The 25,142-nt window shown below is 35.4% G+C and overlaps 1 protein-coding gene across 6 annotated transcripts in view; it reads left to right on the plus strand.

Moving 5' to 3' along the window:
• The window catches only part of PDS5B (PDS5 cohesin associated factor B), a 194,971-nt gene that overhangs the window by 59,688 nt on the left and 110,141 nt on the right, over window positions 1–25,142 (plus strand). For all 6 annotated transcript variants that reach the window (XM_079902880.1, XM_079902882.1, XM_079902885.1 and 3 more), the window contains exons 2-6: window positions 14,604–14,730; window positions 17,964–18,167; window positions 21,128–21,214; window positions 21,323–21,420; window positions 22,066–22,192. In XM_079902880.1, coding sequence (XP_079759006.1) covers window positions 14,623–14,730; window positions 17,964–18,167; window positions 21,128–21,214; window positions 21,323–21,420; window positions 22,066–22,192 — 624 coding nt within the window. In that variant the 5' untranslated portion in view covers window positions 14,604–14,622. The remainder of the gene's footprint in view (window positions 1–14,603; window positions 14,731–17,963; window positions 18,168–21,127; window positions 21,215–21,322; window positions 21,421–22,065; window positions 22,193–25,142) is intronic.

The following is a 25,142-nucleotide window of genomic DNA, read 5'->3' on the forward strand; positions in this document are numbered from 1 at the left end:
GAAAGCTTAGGGCTTAAGCCTTGGAAGAAAAACACAAAGACCAAAAAGTGAATAGAGGGGACAAAATTGAGGTCTGATGAATTGCTAATATGTAGAGGTTGGATACAGGAGAAAGAAACAAAGGAGACAGTGGCCAGAAAGGTAGGAGAAAAATCAGGAAAAGGTAAAGTGTAGTAGAAATCAAAGGAAAAGAGTGTTTCAGGAAGGAGGCTGCTGTCAACTGTGTGTCATACTGCTCAGATCAATAAAATTAGGATTAGAAAAGTGTTCGTTTGATTTGGCAACATGGAGGGTAGTGATGACTTTTAGTTGGTTATTACTGCATAACAAATTACCCCAAAACTTAATGGCTTAAAACAACCATCATTTATTAAGCTCCCAGTTCTTCAGGGTGGCAGCTTGAGTTTGGCTTAAGCTGGGTGGTCCTACTCATCTGGGTTAGCCTTAGCTGATTCACCTGGGCTTGCTCATATATCTACAGGTAAGTGTCTGTCGTCACCTGATGGTTTGTCTGGGGCTGGGTTCGTTCATCATGATCATGGCTGGGATAACTGGGGACTCTCTCTATAGCTCTCACTTTCTAGTGGGATAACTTCTGTGCTTGTGCACTTGTTAGGAGCAGAGTTCCAAGAACAGTAAGTCAATAAACTCCAAAGCACAAGCACTTTTTAAGCTTGCCAGTGTCCCAGTGACCAAAGCAAGTCATAAGACCATCTCAGATTCAAGGGCTGGAAAAACACTCTTCTTGATGGGAGGATCCACAAAGTCACATTGCAAGGGTGTAGATACAGGGAAGAGAAAAATCTTTTCTCGTTTTTGAAGTCGGTCACACTGATTATGGCAAAAGCATTATTGCTGGTGATGGAGGATCCTGGAAACAAGATTGGATTAGTATGAAAAGCTAATGGGAACTGAAGAAGTGCAGATTACTTTTTGAGAAGCTTGGGTATGAAGGTAATTTGAGAGAGAAGACAGTAGCTGGAAGGGTACTTGTAGTCTAAGCAGGCATGTTGTACTTTCTCTCCCTTCCTGCCTGAATGCCTTCTGTCCACTCAAGAACAGAGTACTTACACTGAATACTGAGGGAAGGAGGATGCTGATGCTGAGGAAAGAGGAGATAACTAATGAAGTGAAAGTCTTTGAGAGACCTGTAGAGGATGGGATTCTGTGCACTTGAGAAGGGATTAGTTTTTGATGTGAGGAGGCTTACCAACTCTTTGGTAACATAAAGGAAGAAGGGAATAGGTACAAATGTAGATAGGCAAGTAGATTTAGTAGTGGGAGACTGGGGAAGTTTCTGTTTGACAGAGCTTCTGTTTTCTCAATGAAGTAGAGGCAGTCTGCTGATAGTGGGGGGTTGTACAAGAATGTGTGCTTGGGGTTTGATGTGAATAGAGAAAGTACGTAATTTTATCCTGTCAATGAATGGGACATTGAGCTGACTACTAACTCCAAAATACCAATCATTCAGTAAATGAGAGATATTATCATTATTTATATAAAAATACTACTTTAAAGGGATTTGATACAACACTTCATGTTATTAGAAACTGGAGCTAGTTGAGGAGTTCTAGGGCCTGAGGCTCTTTTTCTGTCTGAACCAGTTAGTTTAATACTACTCCTGTCTGTAACATTGATGGTCCTTAAAAAGAATGTAGGCAAGAGAGTAACCATATGTTTAACCTTTTATAAATAAACACTAAAAATATGAACAAAATGGGCCTGCTTTCTAAAAGGACTTCCTAAAGCATTAAAAATTACTTTGTATTACCAGAACATATAGTAATAACTATTAAATATACTTAATTTGAATTAATAAAGATAATTCAAGCTGAATGGTGAGTTTCCATTTATATGGAAAAAAGCTTTTTATAATAGTTGGAAAATATGTAAATGTAGTCTTAAGGTTATATATTTAGGGGAGAATAACGTAATTTATTTTGTCTATTTTTTCTTAGAACACACTCTCATTAGTTTTTTAGTTGTCTCTGGCCAAGAATAAACCCAACTTCTTATACTATGTAATGACTATGTACTGGAAGCATTGTATTTATGGAGGGCACCATCTGCTGGTTATAAGAGGTACCGGTTCTGGGAAGCCTGCCTTTTGCAATTGTAAGACTCTTCGCAAAATCTTGTTTTCCTTCTAATTCCACCTTCCTTCTAATTCCACCTTAAACCTGCAGTAAAGTCCCAGGAGGAAAAACAGCTTTTCATAAACGTGGCCAAGTAGAGATTCTAGTAGTGGCTTGATTTGATTTCTGTGTCTCTGAACATGTCACATATTGGATTTTTAAGAAAAATCATCATGAAAATGGCAGATACCTTCTTTATTCCCAGATCAATTAAAAAATGACTATTGCTATTGCTCTTACCCTTGCTCTTTAATCCAGTGAATGCTTTGTTCTTTTTTTCCATTCATTGAAAGGATCTTAAATATTTTTACTGCAGTCTTTATTAGTTTCATCTTGTGAACATTTATTTACATCTGGTAGTATCAGAGGAAGAATGATGATTTCATTTTTTTTTTCTTTTCTAGGATTGTTAGTATGATTTTTAAAATTACTGATGTTTCTTTTTCATTCCAGACCCCAAAATATAAATATTTATAACAACATGCATATAATGATATTTGAAATTAATATATACATATATACTATATACATTTATATGCTGTGTATAAATGGATTCTGACACAGGTCAGTTTTATATAAATAATTTTTTAAGTTATCATTTTCTCATTATCAGTGTATCTGCTCTACCATAATGTATATTATTGAAATTCCACAAAGATGAATGTCAAAAAATTTCTTTGACACTATTTTACCTCAGAGGAGCAACTATATATTAATGTATCTTTCCCTTTGACTTCAGATAACAATTGAAGATCCTATTTCTTTCCTGTAACCTTCCTTTCTTCTTCTGCATTGCTCCCCTTCGTCTCTCTCTTTCTCCTTTCCCTTTTTCTCTTACCTTGTAATTTGGTGTTCATTCCTGTTATTCTCCAGAAAGTTCTTAAAGAGATCAACTTACCAAGTCCAAGGGAGTATTTGCTGAGGTTATTTTGTACCAGTGATGTGTATTTCTGAAGTAACTAACCCTATATACCACCTCTTAATCTTCATTTTTTTCTAGTTTAAAAAAAACTATTTTTCTGTCTTTCTTGACCCTCTTTTCTTTCCTGATTCCCTTCTCCCCCATCAATATAGATATTTCTCAAAGTTCAAAGTTCAGTCTTGGTATCTCAGCTCACCCTACACATTTTTTTTTACTGATATTGTAAGCCCACAAAACATGAGCTAAAATATTTTCTGTCGTTGACTTTTCTCTAGAACTTCAGCGCTACATCTCCAGTTGCCTTGTATTCCAAACTTAATGTTTCCAAAGGCTTGATTTGATCTCTCTCTGGTTTTCCCTATCTATGCTATAATGAGGGCATATATTGTATGTGTTTTGCTTACCATTGTATTCCTAGTGCCTAGAGTGCTATATCACACCAAGTAAAATCTCGGTAAATATTTCAGTAATTGACTTTCCAGGAACAAAGGCTTTGAATCTTGTAATCGTCTTCTACTTCTCTCAAATAATCATTCATGGTCTTTGCATCAGTTTTCTTATTTTCCAGTCATTGCCTGCAGTCTGCACCTTATTAGTTCTTACCTGGAACTTTGTAGCAATTTCCTAACCGGTTTTAGTGTATTTGATTTCTCCTCTGTCTAGTCTGTACTTCCTGTTGGAGCCACCATCTCTTAAAATAGTTCTGGTCATTGATTCAGCAAGTATTTCCTGAGCACCTACTTTGTTCTAGGCTCTGTAAGGATGCCTAAAATGATATATACTCTCTTCGTCTTAAGGAGCTTACAGTCTAGTAGGAGAAACAGACATAGAAATAAGTTTACTAAATATGATGTGATAAATGCTAATTATGATATGTTCAGAGTTTGCCTAGCTGTAGGGAAAGGAGCCTAGCTCTGCCTGGAGAGGTCAGGGGAAGTTTAAACATAGACTTGAGAATTTAATGTACATGGAGTTTGCTTGGTAGAGAGAGGCCAGTTAAGTCTATCTTACTCTGAGGAAACAGCCTGTGAATATTCACAGATGTATTTCAAACCTCTGCTTACAATACTATTGCTTATAAAACTGAAGTAGAAACTGAGTAACCTGCTTCTCTGTTGGCTCTGTCTTTTCCTTCTTAGCTCTCTTTACTTCCTTCTACTTTTTCCTTCTGTCATGGTTTTAGACCAGTAACAAATTCTGAACTTTCTTCTCTAAGATTTATTCAAATTGTTTTCTCTGTCCTTTTGTTCTGTATATTATTAATATTTCATCCCCATCTACGTATGGAAGTGGGTTTTCTTTCAGTCTTTTTTTTCCAAGCTCATTTTTTGTTATTTCTGTTGATAACTTCAGAATTCATTGTGATTTAATTATTTAGGGGGAAAGTCTATTTCCTTTGTAGATTTTGAGATCTATCTTACCTCATTTTGCCCTCTAGTCACTGCTAAGAAGTCATGCAAGTAATAGGCACTTGATAAAGTTTTGACTATATGGATCAGTGTATTCTCCGAAGGCAGCATGTCTACATTATTTAGCTGCGGTCTGTGGTCACAATGGTATATCTGTTGTTATGGAAGATGAACAACTTTTGCTCCTGTTGAGGTAAGGCAGAGAGACTTCCTTCTATTCCAGGTTCTGTGGAAAACTGGGAATCCTGTCATGTTTATACTTAACCTTCCTGTGGAATGATTTGTTGCATTTGCTGAATATCTTATTTGGTTGAAGGAACACAGACAGCTGTGGGCTTGATTCTTGCTTTTCCTAATCTGAGGTCATGAAGTTGTTCTCCTACATTATATTCTAAAAGCTTTTACATTTGCTTCAACATTTAGGTCATTAATCGACCTGGAATTCGTTTTGTATATGGTGTGAGATAATGGGTACAATGTCATTTTTTTTTCCATAGAGATATGAAAGTGTCTCAGAACTTAAAAAATTTTAAACAACTTTATTGAGGAGTAATTTACATACCATAAAATTTACTGAGATATGCAGCCATCACCATAATCGAATTTTAGAACATTTTTATCAGTCCAGTAATATCTCTCATGCCAATTTATAATTAATCTGTCACTGGATTCTTCTTAAGCTTTCATCTTGAGCTCTCTGCAGTATCCAGTACTTTTGGCCACTTCCTTTCTTGAAACTTGGTGTGCTCCTTCCTTTCTGACAGTGCTTCCTTCTGGGTCCTCCGCCCACCTCTTTTTTTTTTTTTCTTTTTTTTTTTTTTTGCGGTACGCGGACCTCTCACTGTTGTGGCTTTTCCCGTTGCAGAGCACAGGCTCTGGATGTGCAGGCTCAGCGGCCATGGCTCACAGGCCCAGCTGCTCCGCAGCATGTGGGATCTTCCCGGACCGGGGCACGAACCCGTGTCCCCTGCATCAGCAGGCAGACTCTCAACCACTGCGCCACCAGGGAAGCCCCAGCCTCTTTGATCATTCTCAGATTGTTCTGCAAGCTCTTTTTCCTCTTCCCATTTCAAAGATGGGTCTTCTCTCATCTCTTCCTTGGCCTATCACTCTTGTCACTTTATAAAAACATTCCTGAATGCTGTCATGTGCCCCTGGTTTTATCTATCAGCGAGGATTTCCAAATCTGTCTCTAGCTCAGACATTTCTCTGGAGATCTAATTGCCCACTGGCCATTTCTTTCTTTCTTTTCTTTTCTTTTCTTTTTCTTCTTCTTCCTCCTCTCCCCGCTCCTCCTTTCTTCATTTTTTCCCCTCCCCTCTTTCTTCAGCTTTATTGAAGTAAAATTGATACACAGAAAAACCTGCACATAGTTAATGTATGCAACTTGAACATACACATAATTTGGACATGCAGCCATATGCATAATATGTATACGCCTATGGTACTGTTACCACAGTCAAGGTAATAAACACAGCCATCACTTCTAAAAGTTTCCTTGTGTCCTTTGCCTTTTTTTGGGGGTGGGGAAGGGGTAAGAAGACTTAACATGAGATCTACCTTCTTAACAAATTTTTAAGTGCATAATACCGTCTTGTTAACTATAGGTGCTGTGTTGTACAGCACATCTCTAGATCTGAATCATCTTGCATAACTGTAACTTTATATCTGTTGAATAACAACTCCCCATTTCCCCCTCTTCGCATCCCCTGGCAACCACTATTCTATTTTCTGCTTGTATAAGTTTGCCTATTTTAGATACTTCATGTAAATGGAATCATGCAGTATTTGTCCTGTGTCTGACTTAATTCACTCAGCATGTCTTCCAGGTCCATCCATGTTGTTGCAAATAGTAGGATTTTCTTTGTTTTTAAAGGCTGAATAATACTCTATTGTATGTATACACCACTTTTTCTTTATTCATTCATCTGTTGAACATTTAGGTTGTTTCCATATTTTGGCTATTGTGAATAATGCTGCAGTGAACATCGGTGTGTAGTTATCTCTTAGAGATCCTGATTTCTATTCTTTTGGATATATAACCAGGATTAGGATTGGTGGATCATATAATAGTTCTATTTTTAATTTTTCAAGGAACCTCCATACTGTTTTTCCATGGTGGTTGCATCATTTTACATTCCCACCATCAATGTACAAGGGTTCCCATTTCTCCACATCCTTGCCAAAACTTTTTTATCTTTTGTTCGTGTTTTTTTTTGGCTGTCCTAACAGGTGTGAAGTGATACCTCATTGTGGTTTTGATTTGCATTTCTCAGTGGTGAAAAATGGAAAAATTTTCCTCTTAGAGCAGGAACAGGACAAGAATATCCACTCTTGCCACTTCTATTCACTATAGTACTAGCAGCCCTAGTCAGAGCAAGTAGGCAAGAAAAAGAAATAGAGACATCCCTCGGTATCCGTCAGGGATTGGTTCCAGGATCCCCCTTGGATGCCAAAATCCAAGGATGCTTAATTCTCTTGTATAAAATGGTGTAGTATTTGCATATAACCAGATTTTCCCATATGTTTTAAATCATCCCTAGATTACTTATAATACCTAATACAGCATAAATTCAACATAAATAGTTGCCTGTATGTGGCAAATTCAAATTTTGCCATTTGAACTTTCTGGAATGTTTTTGGGAATATTTTAAATCTGCGGTTGGTTGACTGTGAGGATGTGGAACTCGTGTATGAAGGGCTAACTGTAAAGGGCATGCATGTTGGAAAGGAGGAAGTAAAATTTAATCTGTTTGCAGATGGCATGATCTTATATGTAGAAAATTCTAAAGACCCTATTACAACTCTTAGAACTAATAAACAAATTCAGTAAAGTTGCAGAATACAAAATGAACAAATCAGTTACATTTCTATGTACTAACAATGAATTATATGGAAAAAAATTTTACAAAGCAATCCCTTCATAATAGCATCAAAAAGAACAAATTACTTAGAAATTAACGAGGTAAAAGACTTACATACTGGAAACTACAGTACATTGGGGAAAGAAATAAAAGAAGACAGATAAATAGACATCCAGTGTTTATGGATTGGAAGACTTAATATTGTTAAAATATTAAGCAATATTTAGAACTTCTAATTTTGTTTTCTCCTTTTCTCACTGATGTGCCATGCCACTGTATTCATATATTACATTCACGTTGTGTGGGTCTATTTCTGGGCTAATATTTCCCATTGATCTTTTTCTGCTCCAATACCACACCATCTAAATTACTTTAGCTTTCTAAAGGGATTTGATATCTGGTAGAAAAGTCCATTCACTGTGTTTTTCTTAAGTATTCAGTATCTTGCTATTCTTGGCCTTTTGAATGTACATGTCATGTAAATTTACGAGTTTAAAAAATTAAACTTGTCATCTTTCTTTAAATATCAAAACCTGGGCTTGATTGGGACTGTAGTGACTCCATAATCAGTGTGGGAAGATTTGCTATCTTTATAATATTTGAGACTTCTGTGAACAAGATATCTCTTTATTTATTTAAATTTTCTTTAACTTCTACTAATAAAGCTTTATGATTTTTCTCTGTAAAACACATCTTTCGTGAGATTAATTCCTGGGTAGTTTATGCATTTCAATGTGAATTGTATTTTTAAAGTTTTTGGTTGCTATTATATAAATATAATTGATTGTTTTGCATTTAAAACCTTTTTATTTTGAAATAATTATGGACATAAAGTTGCAAAAATACTACCTAGAGTCTTGTGAACCCTTCATCCATCTTCTGCCAGTGGTGACATCTTATGTAACTTGTAGCACAATATCAAATTAGGAAATTAACATTAGCATGGTGTTGTTGATTAGATTACAGACCTTAGTTTTCTCACTTTTTTCCATGCTTGCTCGCTCTTGCTCTCGCTATTTCTCTCTCCCTGTATGTGTATGTGTACCTCTGTGTAGTTTGATCCCATGTATAGATTCATTTCACCACCACTACAGTCAACATACAGAACTGTAAAGGAATTCTCTTGTGCTACTTGTCATGCTCATCCATGCTCCCTGGCAACCACTAATCTGTCCTCAATGTCCATAGTTTTGTCGTTTTTGAGGATGTTAAATAAATGGGAGCATAACAGTATATAACCTTTTGAGATTGGCTCTTTCAGTAATAAGTTATTGCATTTATCAGTAAAACAGTTTTTTTTAATTGCCAAGTAGTATTTCATTATGCAGATCTATCAGAGTTTGTTTAACCATTCATCCATTGATGGGCATTTTGATTACTTCTAGTTTTAAGGTATATGAGCAAAGCTGCTATAAACATTCTTGTACAGATTTGTTTGAATAGAAGCTTTCATTTCTCTGGTATAAATGCCCAAGAGTGCATTTTCTGGTTTGTATGGTAAATACATGTTTAGTTTTATGAAAAACTACCAGACTGTTTTTAAGTATGGCTGTACTATTTTACATTTCTACCAGCAATGTGTGATAGATTCATTTTGTTTGCTTTCTTGCCTATGTTTGATATTATCACTAGTTTTTATTTTAGCCATTCTAATAGTATATAGTGATATTTCATTGTGGTTTTAATTTGCATTTCCCTAATGATTAATGATGTTGAATATCTTTTCATGTGCTTATTTGCTATCTGTATATCCTGTTCAGATGTCTGTTCATGTCTTTTGCCCATCCTGTAATTGGGTTGTTTGGTTTTTTATAGTATCCTTTTGAGAGTTCTAGATATAAGTCCTTTGTCATATATGTATTTTCAATATTTTTCCCATTCTGTAGCTTATCTTTTCATTCTCAACAGTTTTTCACAGAGTAAAAGATTTTAATTTTTGAAGTCCAATATATCAATTTTTAATTTTATGGATTTTGCTTTTGGTGTCATTTCTAAAAACTCTTTGTCTGGCTTCAGTACTGAAGATTTTCTTCTCTGTTTTTTTCTAAAAGTTTTTTGTTTGCTTTACAGTTTATATTTAAGTTCATGATCTATATAAAATTTTTGTATAAAAGTATGAGGGGGCTTCCCTGGTGGCGCAGTGGTTCAGAGTCCGCCTGCTGATGCAGGGGACGCAGGTTCATGCCCCGGTCCGGGAAGATCCCACGTGCCGTGGAGCGGCTGGGCCCGTGAGCCATGGCCGCTGAGCCTGCGCGTCCGGAGCCTGTGCTCCGCAACGGGAGAGGCCACAACAGTGAGAGGCCCACACACCGCAAAAAAAAAAAAAAAAAAAAAAAGAGGTATTTAGGTCTTTTTTTATTTTGTTTTTTTAGTCTTTACATTTAGTTGCTCCAGCATTATATGTGGAAAAGTCTGTTATTGCTCCATTCAGTTGTTTTTGTATCTTTGTAAAAAAAAAATCAGTTGGACGTGCTTGTGTGGATCTCTTTCTGGGTTGTCTGTTCTGTTCCATTGATCTGTGTGTCTGTTCTTCTGCCAAATTCACATTGTCTTGTTTACTCCGGCTATATAGGAAATTTTAAAGTTTAGTGGAATGAGTTCCTCTCACTTCATTCTAAAATTAGCTCACCTCTTCTGGTTCCTTTGTCTTTCTAGGTAACCTTTAGAATAAGCTTGTCTCTATGAAAAATCTTGCGGGGATGTTGTTAGAATCCGTAAATCCATAGGTCAGTTTGGGGAAGAATCTTGAGTCTTTCGGTCCATGAACATAGTATATCTCTCCATTCATTTAGATCTTCTGTGGTTTTTTTCATCAGTGATTTGTAATTTTCAGCATACCAGTCCTGTATATGTTCTTTTTTTTTTCTGTATATGTTTTATTAGGTTTGCACTAAAACGTTCTATTAATATTAGGGAGGGTAGTGATTGAAAGTAGTATTGTGCTTTTAACTTTGGTTTCTGTTTCTTGGGAGTATATAGAAATAAATTTGATTTTTATGTTGATCTTTATATCCTGTAATCTTTTTTTAAAAAATTTATTTATTTTTGACTGTGTTGGGTCTTCGTTGCTGTGCGTGGGCTTTCTCTAGTTGCAGAGATCGGGGGCTACTCTTCATTGCAATGCATGGGCTTCTCATTGCGGTGGCTTCTCTTGTTGCGGAGCACAGGCTCTAGGTGCGCGGGCTTCAGTAGTTGTGGCGCATGGGCTCAGTAGTTGTGGCTTGCAGGCTCTAGAGTGCAGGCTCAGTAGTTGTGGCGCACAGGCTTAGTTACTCTGCAGCATGTGGGATCTTCCCAGACCAGGGCTTGAACCCGTGTCCCCTGCATTGACAGGTGGATTCTTAACCACTGTGCCACCAAGGAAGTCCAATATATCCTGTAATCTTGATGAACTAGTTTTTGTTTTTTTAAGATTCCCCAGGAATCGTCTGTATAGACAGTCATGTCTTCTCCCTTTCCAATCTGTATGCCTTTATTTTCTTTTCCTTGCCATATTATGCTGGCTAGGGCTTTCAGTATTACGTTGAATAAGAGTGGTGAGAGCAGACATCCTTGTCTTGTTTCTGATTTTGAGAGGAATTATTCAGTCTTTTGCCGTGAAGTATTTTGTTAGCTATAGGTCATTGATGTTTGCATGTTGATTTTTCTACTCTACAACCTTGTTAAACTCAATTTTACTAATTCTGATGTTTTATCTATAAATCTTTGGAGTTTCTGTATACATAATCACGTAATCTGCAGGTAATGACTGTTTTGTTCCTTACTTTGTATCTTTATACTGGATGCCTTTTTCTTCCTGTGTTGACTAGCATCTCTATTACAGTGTGAAATAGAAGTCATGATAGCAGGTATGTTTTTACAGGTCCTAAAAACAAGTAGAACACTTTCAAAAGGTCATCAGTAAATGTGATTTATGCTGTAGGGTGTTTATAGCACCCTACCTTTCTCGGATAAAGGAAACTTTCATATAAATTTTAGTTTGTTGAGCTTTTTCTTCTATTTTGTTCTATAGTCAAGAATTGATGTTGAATTTTTATCATTGTCTCTTCATTTTTGACCTTATCACACGGTTTTTCTTTTTTAATCTGTAAATATGATGAATTCAACCTTGCATTCCTTGGATTAAACTCAGTCTTTTATATGTAGCTACATTTGGTTTCTCAATATTTTATTTAAAAATACTGTATCTGTAAACACAGAAAAGATTGGTCTGTGATTGTTTTTCCTTTCTCTTATTTTTTTCATTGGGTTTTAGTACCATGGTTATGCTAGTTAGTTACATAAAATTAGTTGGGAAGGATTCCCTTGTTTTCTCGTCCTTGGAAATATTTATATGACATTGGAATTATTTCTTCCTCAGTTATTTGGTAGAACTCATTAGTAAAGTCATGTAGCCTTGGGTGTTTGTCCTTGTGGAAAGGTTTATTGATTATTGATTTTCTTTCTTAGTGGCATTTTTTCTTCTTGAGTAAATTTTGGTAAGGTATAGGTTTTCTCCAGTTTGTCTAAATTTTTAAATGTTTTTATGTCAAAAATTGTAAGATTGGCCTGTGATTTTTTACTTTGTTGATCTTACGCTTATTTTTTTTTCTTTACTCCTGATTCATTGATTCTTAGAAAGCACTTTACATTTTTAAATGTTTGGAGATTTTCTTTTTTTTTGTTGAAGTATAGCATAATTCAGAAAAGTATAAAAATTATAAATGGCTAGCTCTGTGACTTTATACAAAGTGAAAACAGTAGTGTGACCAGCATCCAGATATATAAGTAGAACATTACCTGTACCCAAGAAATATTCTGTTACTCCTCTTTCAAGTTACATCTCCCACCAAAGGAATTCACTATTCTAACTTTTAACATCATCGGCTAGGTTACCTTATTTTTGAATTCTGGAAATGTAGTCATATTTTATGTATAGTGTTTTATATCTGGCTTCTTTCACCTAACTTTCTTTGTAATGTTAATCCATATTGTGTGAAGCAGTAGCTTATTCACCCTCATAACTGTGTTGTATTTCATTGTATGACTATACTACAATGTATCTTCATTCCACTGTTGATAGGTATTTTTGTTTTCTGTTTTGACTAATATGAATGGTATTGCTATGAACATCTTTATGTCTTGTAGTGGACGCAGGTATGTGTTTCCGTTGAGTAAATACCAAGGAGTGTATCTTGGGGCCTACTTATTTATGCTTGTTAATTTATGTTTCGCTTAAGTGCTTTATTTTGTTTAGTGTTTGCATCCTTTTTTTCCATCCTTTTACTTTCAGTATCTCATATCGTTATTTAAAAATTTTTTTGTAATCTCTCTATATTGAAGTTTAAAAATCTTGATCTTTTAATGTGATCATGTACACCATATATACCATATTATAATATACTGATATATGTTAAATATTGTTCTAAGTACTATATATAGTAATTTATTATACATTTCAAGTTTTGTCTGGCTCATTTGTCCTTATTTCACTGTATTCCTAAAACTTATATTCCTTGGATATAAACTTCAGCTTTGCAATTATATTCTTTAACCACATTGTGGGTGACATTTTGCTGTCTTCTGGTTTATATTGTTGCTAGTGAGAAGTCACTATTAGTTTAAATACTGTTCCTTTGAAGGTAATATGTCTTCTATAAGGTTTTGTGTGTTTTTTTGGAATTATTATTTTGAACTTAATTCTGTTTGGCTTCTTGAATTTGTGAATTGGTATTTATGATATTCACCTCATAGAGAGGCCTCTGCCTTATTCCTCTTCTTCTGGTACTCCCATGAATCATAAGTTAAGCTATTTTACTTTTTCTTTTGTGTATTGCAGTTTTTTGTTTCTCTGTTCTGTATTTTTGGATAATTTCTTCGGACATCTTTTGTAGCTCATTAAGTCTCATAGCTTTTCTTAATCTGCTAATAAACTCATCCATTAAGTTTTTACTTTCAATTTTTGTATTTTTTCATTTTTAGTAGGTCTTTTTTGTTCATATCTTTTAATTTACTGTATAATTTTTTTATTCCTTGTAGATTTTTAAACTTATCTTTTATTTCTTTAAAATTATAAATGCATTTGACCCTTGAACTAATGGAGGTTAGGAGTGCTGATCCCCCCCCCCAACCGCAGTTCAAAATCCACGTGTAACTTTATACTTGACCCTTTGTATTCACTGTTACAAACATCCACGGATTCAACCAGCCATAGGCTGTGTAGTATTGTAGTATTTATTGAAAAAGTTCTGTGTATAAGTGGACCCATGCAGTTCAAACCGATGTTGTTCAAGGGCTACTATACAGTTGTATAGTAGTTTTATATTCCATCTGATGGTTGTAATATTTGAAGTTTTGGGGGGTCTGGTATTTCTGCTGGTTCTTGCTCATTGTGCCTTGCTTGCTTAGATGCTTGGTTATTTTTGACTTGATAATGCTTATTGTCCTAGAAACATCATATGGGGATTATTTGAAGTGTAGCATGAAGGTGCCCTCCTCTAGGAGGGCTTGAATGTACTTATATTATGGGGGTGTTACCAGTTGAGGGTCACTGAGTTCTTGTATTGAGGTTCTCTGGACTATGTAGGCAGTGTGAACCTCAGCAAATGTGTAGGCTTATGGCCAAAACTAATTAGCTGTTCCTCCCTTGTATCTGCTATTACTTTGCTCTGCTTAATACCAAGGCAGCCTTCTCTGCTGTCCCTGTGGGTGGTAATGGCAGCATGGGCACATGTTGACTTGGTTTAATTCTTTCCTTTGCAGGTATTATCTTTTTTGGGTTGGGGTAGTATTCTACATTAATGTCAGGAGGGTCTCTGATGTTCTTCCTTGACAGGACTCTGTCCTTCTTTTTCCATAAGATCAGCAAAACTGAACTCTGGATTTGACAGGGTTGGCAGGTGCCTTCAGGGTGTAAGTGGATATAAAGTTCCATTTAGTTCTCTGGGTTCCTGAATTCCCTTAGATTTTGGCCCAAGTAATTTGTGGTGCTATTAAAAAAAATGCTGTGTGTATTTTATATATATGTAAATAAGTAAGTAAATAAAATCACTTAGAGTTTTTTTGTTGGAGGGTCAGTGCAAATAACCTAGCTTGCCACTAATGGAAAGTAAAAATAAAATTTTAAAAATTGGGGAAATATTCAGTAAAATGATTTTCATTAATTAGATAAGTGAATTACTATAAATTAGGAAGTAGTTATAATTTTTTGTAGGGAGAGATTCCTTTTCATGTTTATTATGAATGTTGTTGATACTTATTTTTTGGTTTGCATCTAATAGTTTTCTCGTTTTAGGGGTAAAGATATTTCCATCATGGCTCATTCAAAGACAAGGACCAATGATGGAAAAATTACCTATCCTCCTGGTGTCAAGGAAATCTCAGATAAAATATCTAAAGAGGAAATGGTGAGACGGTTAAAGGTGAGTAAAATTGGGTTATGTCCTTTGCACATCTGTTTAGGATAAGCAGAGCTGGTGGAGGACACCTGTGGAAATCACATAGGGCTGTATCTTGTTAGGGCAACTTCAAGCAAATCAAAGCAGAAAATGTCTCATGGCCAAAACTAATTAGCTGTAATTAGGAGCTAAGAGAGTGGAGTAGATAAAGAACTGTAGGGTTTCCTTAGCTATTGTTAATGGGAGTGCAATTAGAAAGGTGAAGCTTACATTTTCTAGGGCTGTCTATACTTGGGTATAAAGAACAAACCCACAATACGCTTATACTCATTATTATCTTCAGAAAGTTGTCTCCTCCTATATCTCATTTATTTCATAAAAGCAACCATTTTAATTTGAGAAAAGAAATTTTAATTCTACTGAATACTAAGGCTGTATTTTACTTTCTTGTATTTTGAAAGTAGGTTAAAGAGCTTTACTTTTAGCTCTCTGCTTCTGATGTACAGCAGTGAGTCAAGACTGATGGTGAACTTCCATTCGTGAGGCAGTCACTGTATGGTTAGACTCTCTTCACATTTGTTTGAATAATATTTCATCTTTGTCTTCGAGGCAGTGATAGTCTCCGTGATTAAAATGGTTAAGAGAGCAGAGTGGCCAAGAAGATTGTTAAGCTGATTAGTTCAGATGGTCTTTATTTTTGAGCATTTTTTTCAGTTCAATGTTGTATCTACCTAGACATGTTGCTTGTTATATCATTATCAATATTTACCAGTATTTCAAGTGTAAAAGACTTACCTTAATTAATCATTGAAGACCCAGGAGCCTTGAAGTACTACTTCATTGTTGCATGGTTTATTTATTAGAGGAAAAAGACCCTAGTACTATTGTAAGTTTCACATAAAATCTTAGTATTATATCCTGTGCATAAAGTATTAGAATGTCAGATATAAGGTGTTTGTTATTTAAAGCAAAAGACATCTTTGAGCAGATTAAATTTACCAATATGTGGGTATTATATCTAGTTGGGAACTGTGTATATTTTATTAAAAATGGTTAAGCTACAGGGCTTCCCTGGTGGCGCAGTGGTTGAGAGTCCGCCTGCCGATGCGGGGGACACGGGTTCGTGCCCCGGTCCGGGAAGGTCCCACATGCCGCAGAGCTGCTGGGCCCGTGAGCCATGGCCGCTGAGCCTGCGCGTCCGGAGCCTGTGCTCCGCAATGGGAGACGCCACAACTGTGAGAGGCCGGTGTATGGCAAAAAAAAAAAAAAAAAAAAAAAAAAAAAATGGTTAAGCTACAAACCCTAGATATGAAATTTTTCATTTCTATGTATTTAGATTTTCTTGACCTATTAAGTTTTTAGAGAAAGAATACATTTATTTCCTCAGATTTGTTTATATTTCAGCAATGATATCATCCTTATTGTTTGCTAAGAAATGAACATTGAACACAGAGACTATACTTACAAGCATTTAGCATTTAGTGTCTTTTATGGATGATATTTTCTCAGACATCTTTTTTAATTTAGAGGACTCATATATGAGTTATTCATGAGTTTTATAACACCATTTGAGTTGGTCAGAGTATTGAGGAGTTCCCATTATCTAGCCCTTGAATAAACTTTATTGATAGTTTTGGTGGAATGATTTCCACAGTGCTCACATTTAGTGCTTGTAGTAAGCTTTCATTATTTTGTAGACATTTCTGCTCAGCAATAATCTGGTTACTTTTCTTCTCTTTCTTTTTTCCTGATTTACACTGCCCACTGTTTATAGCAACCGTCTTGGAGAAATATAGGAAGGATTTAATGTGGGATGATGGTAATTTTTGATATGTACAAGTACAGGTATAAGTTTTATAAGTTATAAAAACTTGCTAATATGTAAAGTGTCATTGTTTATGTAATTTCTAGAATTTCTTATAACATTTTATTCAAAATATACTGAATCTCTCACTCTTGTGAAGCGATTCCAGGGAAAGAAAGAGTTCCTTGCATATAGCTTTTTTTTTTTTTTTGTCTTTTTTCATAATACATCAAAGCCATCAAAGCATATATCTTAAAAGTAATAAAATTAAAAAGTTAGGAGAGTAGCCCTGGACATTGTACCCTTAAACTAATTGTAGTGTCAGACTGGAAAGATTAGTCTACTGATGGTTCTGGCCTCTGGTGTAGTAGAACTGAGGGTCTGCTCTGTGAGGAACGCTGTTACCCACAGCTGCTCTGAGAATTCAGTAATACATTGGACAATTCATTAGTCAGAAGTCTAACTCTACAGCAGAGTGGAAATCCATGCAGTTATGTCTCAAAGACCAAGTCCAGCCCTACTTGTTGATTAGTATTTGTAGCGCCACCTAGTGGATGCCAGGTTGTCACCTTTGCATTAAAGTTGTGTTTAAATGTCCCTGACGAGTTCAGCAATTTTGTCAAGTCTTACGTGAAGTAGGAATAGTACAGACTGAGGCTTCCTTGTGACTGCTGATACTAAAATTAGAGAAAGCTCTTCACAGAATTCAAACTATATGATTTTTCACCATTGTAGTTTCCATCCCACTTCTTTTATGTAAATGTTTGCTTTCTTCTGCTCACTCCATACATGCCATTGAGTCCTACTAATGAATTGTCCATCTCATATTGTCTTTAACTGTGGTACAAGAAATATTTAATTGGATGCTACAGTAGTTACTTCATGGTAGCTTTTTAATGTTTAGGGATTCATCTTTGTCATCCTTTCTTGAATGTTTATATATTCTTTTTTAGCTCAGTGTTGTAAAAGTGAGACTAGAAGTACTATGTTAAGCTACTTTTAAACTTTTAAAATCTGGTTAGCAGGTGTGATGGGTAAATGAAAAGTATTTTATTTAGTCTTTTTTTTTTGTGGTACGCGGGCCTCTCACTGCTGTGGCCTCTCCCGTTGCGGAGCACAGGCTCCGGACGCGCAGGCTCAGCGGCCATGGCTCACGGGCCACTCCGCGGCATGTGGGATCCTCCCGGACCGGGGCACGAACCCGTGTCCCCTGCATCGGCAGGCGGACTCTCAACCACTGCGCCACCAGGGAAGCCCTATTTAGTCTTTTAAAGAAAAGTTGTATTTGCCCTATAGTTCAGAAAGGTCTTGTTCTCTCAGATAGATACTTTTAGGGGAAACATGAAAGTGTATTTATTGGAAGTTAACCTTTGTAATTAATATGGCTTTTATTTCAAATAAATATATTTTTACATGGAGGATTTCATTATTTGATTATTTTGTTTTTATATAGATGGTTGTGAAAACTTTCATGGATATGGACCAGGACTCTGAAGAAGAAAAGGAGCTCTATTTAAACCTAGCTTTACATCTTGCTTCAGATTTTTTCCTCAAGCATCCTGATAAAGATGTTCGATTACTGGTAGCCTGCTGCCTTGCTGATATTTTTAGGATTTATGCTCCTGAAGCTCCTTACACATCCCCTGATAAATTAAAGGCAAGTACTGATTAAAAGAACTGCCAAGATTGACTGATACTTTATCTTTCTGTCTAAAATGGGAATTAAAGTATTTCGATTATTTCTTTAGATTCTTTGACATTAGCTGCAGCAGTCTTTTGTTAAACTATTGTACTTCTGTTTTCTGTAGAATTTCCTACCCCCCATTAGTATTTAATTTTGTAAAACAATTTCTGATCTTCAGAATAAGAAGTTGATTAGTAAAGTGTCTTCTATACTTTTTTTTTTTTTGGCCATGCCACACAGCTTATGGCATCTGAGTTGCCTGATCAGGGACTGAACCTGGGCCACAGTAGTGAAAGTGCCGAGTCTTAACCACTGGCCCGCTAGGGAATTCCCTATACTTTTTATATTATGTCATCATTAGTGGTATTTCAGTATCAGTTGGGGACACTTGCTTTTCCTTTTTAAAAATTCATATTGAAGACCATGTTCATTATTTAAAACACAGTATCTAGTGTAAGTCTGAATTTATAATATATGAATCCTAATTCACTTAATGTAAGGTGTGATGTGAATTGTTTTGAAGAAAATACAATGAACAAAATTTTAATGAAAGGTAGAAAGCACACTTAGTACTTGGTTATGGTAGTTGTAAGTAAAGGCATGTGAATGAAATAATTTTTAAAAGATGAGAAAAGAAGGAGAATAGCATGATTAATCCAGTGGGTAGAAAGCATGAAAATAAGTAGAGCTGTGCAAAAATTTATTGAATGAGGCAAGTTATAAGAAAATTAGAAAAGCCAACAATAATAAAAGATAATTGTGGAAACTGTTGGTTAGGAAATGAGTCCCTAGGAAGATGACCCAGTATGGAACAAAAAGACAATTTAGGTTTATTTCATTTAACAAATATTGATGTTAGTTATTATATGTCAGGAACTGGGTTTACCTTGGTGAAAAACAACCCAGACTCGGTTCTTGAACTCAGGGAGTTGCTTCTTAAAAACTGGAGTGAGGAACCTGCTCATTTGATCAAGTCAGCCAAGACTCCAGTAAGGAATGCCCAAACTGCCGTGGACACGCTTGTTTCATATATCTTAGGATGGGGGAGGTAGGGGACAATATTTGTCATCTACAAGTAAAATTGAATTGTAAGATTTGAGAATGGTGAGAGACTTAAAGTAGATAATATGAGCTGGCCTGTGGAGTTGTGTACCCAGATGTATATCCTGATTTCTAATTGTGAACCTTTAATTTGAGGTACTTAATTGGTTTAAGGAGTAATTGTATTTGGTTGACTGTGGGCTGTGGCTCGTCCTCACTAGATGTTTTGTTGGCATTCTCATGAAGAGGGAAGTCTAACTTAAGAGTGCTGCTACATGATTTCTTCTACCTCTCGTGGATTTCTCAGTTTGCGTTATCAGTGATCTGTCTCAAGGCTTTGGGGTAATGAAAGTCCTCCCAAAAGAATAGCTACAAATCTTTTCTATTAATAATAGGACAGTTTTTGAGAAGAATATTGAAGAGGTATGATTAAATTAGAGTTTTTAGAATCTAGCTTAAAATTTTTAAGCATTTTATTTTTTCTGGTCAGTTTTTTTTTTAATTTAATTTATTTATTTATATACAGCAGATTCTCATTAGTTACCCATTTTATACATATCAGTGTATATATGTCAATCTCAATCTTCCAATTCATCCCACCATCCCTCTTCCCCCCACCCGCTTTCCCCCTCTGGTCAATTTTTTTGGCTCTTATTTTAAATGCCACTTTTTTCTTTTATTGGGGTAGTATTAAAAATTATTTGAGGGTGTTTCTGAATACTTATAGAATAGTTTTCACTCTGTTTTGGTTAGTATCAAGTTTGTATTTTTGTCTACAGTAGTAATAATAGAAAATTGTGACACTTTGATCCTTACCTTTCCACTGTCAGTTTGTTATTGTCATCAGAAAACCCTTTTTATATACCCAGCTTCATGTTTAGGTCAGTGCTTGTTAGAGAGATGATCAATGAATATTGTCTTTCCATCTCCAGGTAGATTCAGTACAGCAGTTGTTCTCTCTTAGTCGAACCAGAAAGGGTTCGTTCATGGAGGACATATTTTATGCAGTACTACTAACAAAGTAACTGTACCTTTTTTTAAAGTAACCATTTTTGAAGGATGTACTTGTGATAGTATTTTTCTTGAAAAGCTACTCAGTAATCTGCATATCCTATTTCTTCCCTTTTAAGAAATGCTTGTTTATCGTTTTACTTATGAGGGAAACATCTTTTTCTTTTTGATTGATTAACATGCTTCCTTTGTAGAATTAGCTTTAATAATTTTAACCTTTTCCAAATTTTTCAAAAACTATCGTCATAAAAATTTGACTCAAAGTGATATTGAACTTATTTTTACCCAGGTATAAAGGGGTGTGCAGTAAAAAACCGAAAGCAAGAGATGGGGATAGATTGATAAATGGTAGGGGAGAACAAGTAGTTATAATGACAAGGTAGGAAGCTTGACGAGTTAACTTCTGTGGGTCTTTTTAAAACTTCTAAGCTTCTGCAATCTATTGTCTTCTCACTTGGTGATTTTATTTTGGAATTTCAAGTTTCCTAAACCATGTTCTTGCTATATAATTACTATATATAGTGCTATTCCAGCAAACCTGATCAGTTCAGCTCTCAGTCATCGCAACCTGTTTGTTTTAATGACAGCATAAATTTTAGTTTACTCCATTTTCAGGTCTTTTTTTTTAACCTACAGTAAGGTGTTTTTCTTTCTCTACTTTAAGATCATAGTAAATGATTTACCGTTTTCCTTTAAAGGGCAGTAAGATATTTGGTGTTTTCATGATGATGCACATTTAAAAAATTCCAGCCAAGTAGAATTTTTTTAAACTGGTTCTTTACAATTTATCATGATAGATACACATGAGTGCTGAATTATCTTTAGGAATTTAGTGGATATTTTCATAATCTAAACAAAACTTTGTCTTTTTTTTTTTAAAGGATATATTTATGTTTATAACAAGGCAGTTGAAGGGGCTAGAGGATACAAAGAGCCCACAATTCAATAGGTATTTTTATTTACTTGAGGTAAGCAATATATTCTATCTTGAGATGACATTTTAAACTGGGTTTTGTGCTTGTATATTTTTACTAATTAAAATTTTACCCTTTTCCTTTTTTATGTCTTATTTTTAGAACATTGCTTGGGTCAAGTCATATAACATATGCTTTGAGTTGGAAGACAGCAATGAAATTTTTACCCAATTATACAGAACATTATTTTCAGTTATAAAGTAAGTTTACTTTACAAAGAATATAATCTTTTTTTAAATGTAAAGAATTTTTAACTTACAGGTGAATCTGCATAAACTGTTAACTATGATGAATATTGGAAGGCTAAGAGTTATAACTTAAGAACTCATTAACATAATTTTTATAGATGTTTGGACAGTGAATACAGCTTAATTCTGTACTGTAGAGAATAATATAAGAGTGGCATAAGGTAATCTATAGCCAATATAAAATTTATTTTGGCTTATGTTATTTTCTTTTATTTAAATCACATATTACTGACTCCTTAATTCATGTGAATAGTTGAGTTCTTTGTGTATTCCTTAAATTTATCTACTAGAATTAACTTCCGCAAAGTAGTTTGATTTTCTGAATTTAAGGCAAAACTAAAGTTGCATTTGATTTAATTACTTTTGATTGTGAGACTGGTAAAAATTAGGAAAAAGTAATCCTGGAAATGTAATTTAAAAAATATTTTGGATGCTATTGTAAGATTTGGAAGAGAGGGAAGCTTTAAATGAATATGTAGAATTTGATTTAATTAATACCTGAGTATCAGTTTAAAATAAAGTGTAATGTTCTATGTTATGATTAAATCTTATAAATTTCAGATATACTTTAAATGAAATATCAATTTTGAATTTCAGCAATGGCCACAATCAGAAAGTTCATATGCATATGGTGGATCTCATGAGTTCTATTATTTGTGAAGGTGATACAGTATCTCAGGAGCTTTTGGATACAGTTTTGGTAAATCTGGTACCTGCCCATAAGGTAAGTAGCAATATATATTGAAATGTATCGAAAGCTTGTTAATATTAGGGTCCAGAATTTGCTTACGTTTAAAATGCAATTTATCCTGCTTTATAGTTTTGGAGACTTTTATTTTATTTTATCATTACTATTTTTTTTTCCGGTACGCGGGCCTCTCACTGTTGTGGCCTCTCCCGTTGCGGAGCACAGGCCCCGGATGTGCAAGCTCAGCGGCCATGGCTCACGGGCCCAGCCGCTCCGCAGCACGTGGGATCCTCCCGGACCAGGGCACGAACCCGTGTCCCCTGCATCGGCAGGTGGACTCTCAACCACTGCGCCACCAGGGAAGCCCTGGAGACTTTTATTGATTAATATTAATGTACATCACTTGTGTTTAATAAAACATGATACACTTATTAGTCACTAATTAAATGAAGAAATAACAGAGTTAGTACATGTGATAAAGTATCTGTAATAACTCAGTTTTGTATAGGATTATGTTTCAAGGAACACAAGTAAGGCCTTAGGTAAAAGACAGTGACGGTGTAGATGGCGGGGAGGGGTGAAATTAAAAGGGAAGTCTTGGGCTTCCCTGGTGGCGCAGTGGTTGAGAGTCCGCCTGCCGATGCAGGGGACACGGGTTCGTGCCCTGGTCCGGGAAGATCCCACATGCCGTGGAGCGGCTGGGCCCGTGAGCCATGGCCGCTGAGCCTGCACGTCCGGAGCCTGTGCTTCTCAACGGGAGAGGCCACAACAGTGAGAGGCCTGCATACTGCAAAAAAAACACACAAAGAAAGGGGAAGTCTTTACTAACTTGGAGAAAAGGATATGTTGATGACACAAGTATTTCTTGCCTGGGTGATATTAATCAAGTTGTGTGGGTGTTGTGTGTGTTTTTGTATGTTTCGTTCTTTGAAAATGACTAACACTCTAGTAAGCAGTTGGAAATATGGTTCTGTGATTCACCAGTATAAAGGTCTCTGCAAAATTAAGACCTTTCTGGAAAGATATAACTTAAATTTATAGCTACACAGCATTCACAAATATAATGCTTCATTAAAAATGACCTCATAATCCAAAATTTCCAAACTTTTAAGAAGTCCATCAATACTGAAAATCAGACACTAAGTAAAAATTCAGATAATATATTTATTAGATAAAAACATTAAATACCTATAAAAGGATTAAAGATAACAGTTTTATGTTTTAATCTCTAGAAGCATAAGAGTTAAAAAGTATGATAGCTAGACATCTGAAAGGAGAAGAAGCTATGGTTAGGAAAAGTAGAAATGAAAAATGTTCATAGACATCAAAATATTTTTTGGATTATAAAAGATATTTAGAGAACTAGGAGGTAGAGCTGAGGAAATTGTACAGATACAGTGAGGTAAAGTTAAGGAAAACATAAACAATAGGATGAAAAGGTCCAGTATATTTAAAAGTGATGCAGAACACTGAGTAAGAATGGAGAAGAGATGATATTCAAGTAGATATTTGCTTAAAATTTTCTAGAACTGACGAAAAGCGTAAATTTATGAGTTAGGTAACAAAAGTGTCATGAACAGAATAAATAAAAATAAATCCCAGTGTAGGCATATCTTGGAGAATTTGTAGAATGACAAAATAGAAATAATCTATAAAGCATCCAGAGGGAAAAGACATAGCCCTTAACAAGGAATAAACATTAAACTGATTGCTGACTTCTCAGTAGCAAGGATAGATGCCAGAACATAATGGACCTATATTTCCAAAGTACTGAGATAAAATAACTGTATATGCTGGCACACAGTTGCTATCCAATTTGAGTGAAATTAAGACATTAAATATACAACTTGTCAATAGATCCTTCCTGAAAGAACTACTATTTGAGTACTTCAGAATAATGGCAATTGAACTTGAAAGAAGTGAAATGTAAGAAGTATTGGTGAACAATGAAATGCTCTAAATAAGAACTGATGTATAAAACAAAAACAGTAGCAATAATAATTATAATGATTAATTAAAGGGATTTTAACAAAATGGTCCTAAACCACTGGATAAAAATAACGTGTAAGATTGAATGGCCTAATACAGTCAAAGAGTGATATGATCTTGCTGATGATTAGGAGTACAGAGCTATTGATTTACTTTGAACTTTATTATTTTTTTAAAATTAATTTATTTTTGGCTGTGTTGGGTCTTCATTGCTGTGTGCGGCCTTTCTCTAGTTGCGGTGAGCGGGGGCTACTCTTCATTGCAGCGCGTGGGCTTCTCACTGTGGTGGCTTCTCGTTGCGGAGCATGGGCTCTAGGTGCACGGTCTTCAGTAGTTGTGGCTCACGGGCTCTAGAGCGCAGGCACAGTAGTTGTGGCGCATGGGCTTATTTGCTCCGCGGCATGTGGGATCTTCCTGGACCAGGGCTCGAACCCATGTCCCCTGCATTGGCAGGCGGATTCTTAACCACTGTGCCACCAGGCAAGTCCCTGACAGGTGGGTTCTTAACCACTATGCCACCAGGGAAGCCCTACTTTGAACTTTAAATGAAGTATTCATGTTAAAATTTTAAGGATTACAATGCAAGGAAGAATTACAATAAATGTAAATGGCCCAAATTTACTACTTCAGGTTGTCAGATTAGATTAAAAATAATTCAACTGGTCATTGTTAATAAGAGATAACAAAAATACTGTCACAAAAAGGTTGTCACTAAAAGGATGGAGAAAAGATTTGCCGTGCCAGGCACATAATAACTGAAGGAAAACTGAAATAACTTGTATTGATTTTAGATGTTATAGTCTTTACCCGGTAAAGAAGGGAGTTATACAATGATAAGTTTTAGTTCTCAGGAAGATGCCTAAACTTGTATTCACATAGGCTCAAAATATATAAAGCATACATTGGAAGAATTATAAGGAGAAACAAACTCACAATTTGGTGGGCCATTTTAATACATTTCCAGTTGATTATAAGTCAAATAGACCAACAGTTCTTG

Source organism: Stenella coeruleoalba, assembly GCF_951394435.1.
Source record: "Stenella coeruleoalba genome assembly, chromosome: 18".
NCBI lineage: Eukaryota > Metazoa > Chordata > Mammalia > Artiodactyla > Delphinidae > Stenella > Stenella coeruleoalba.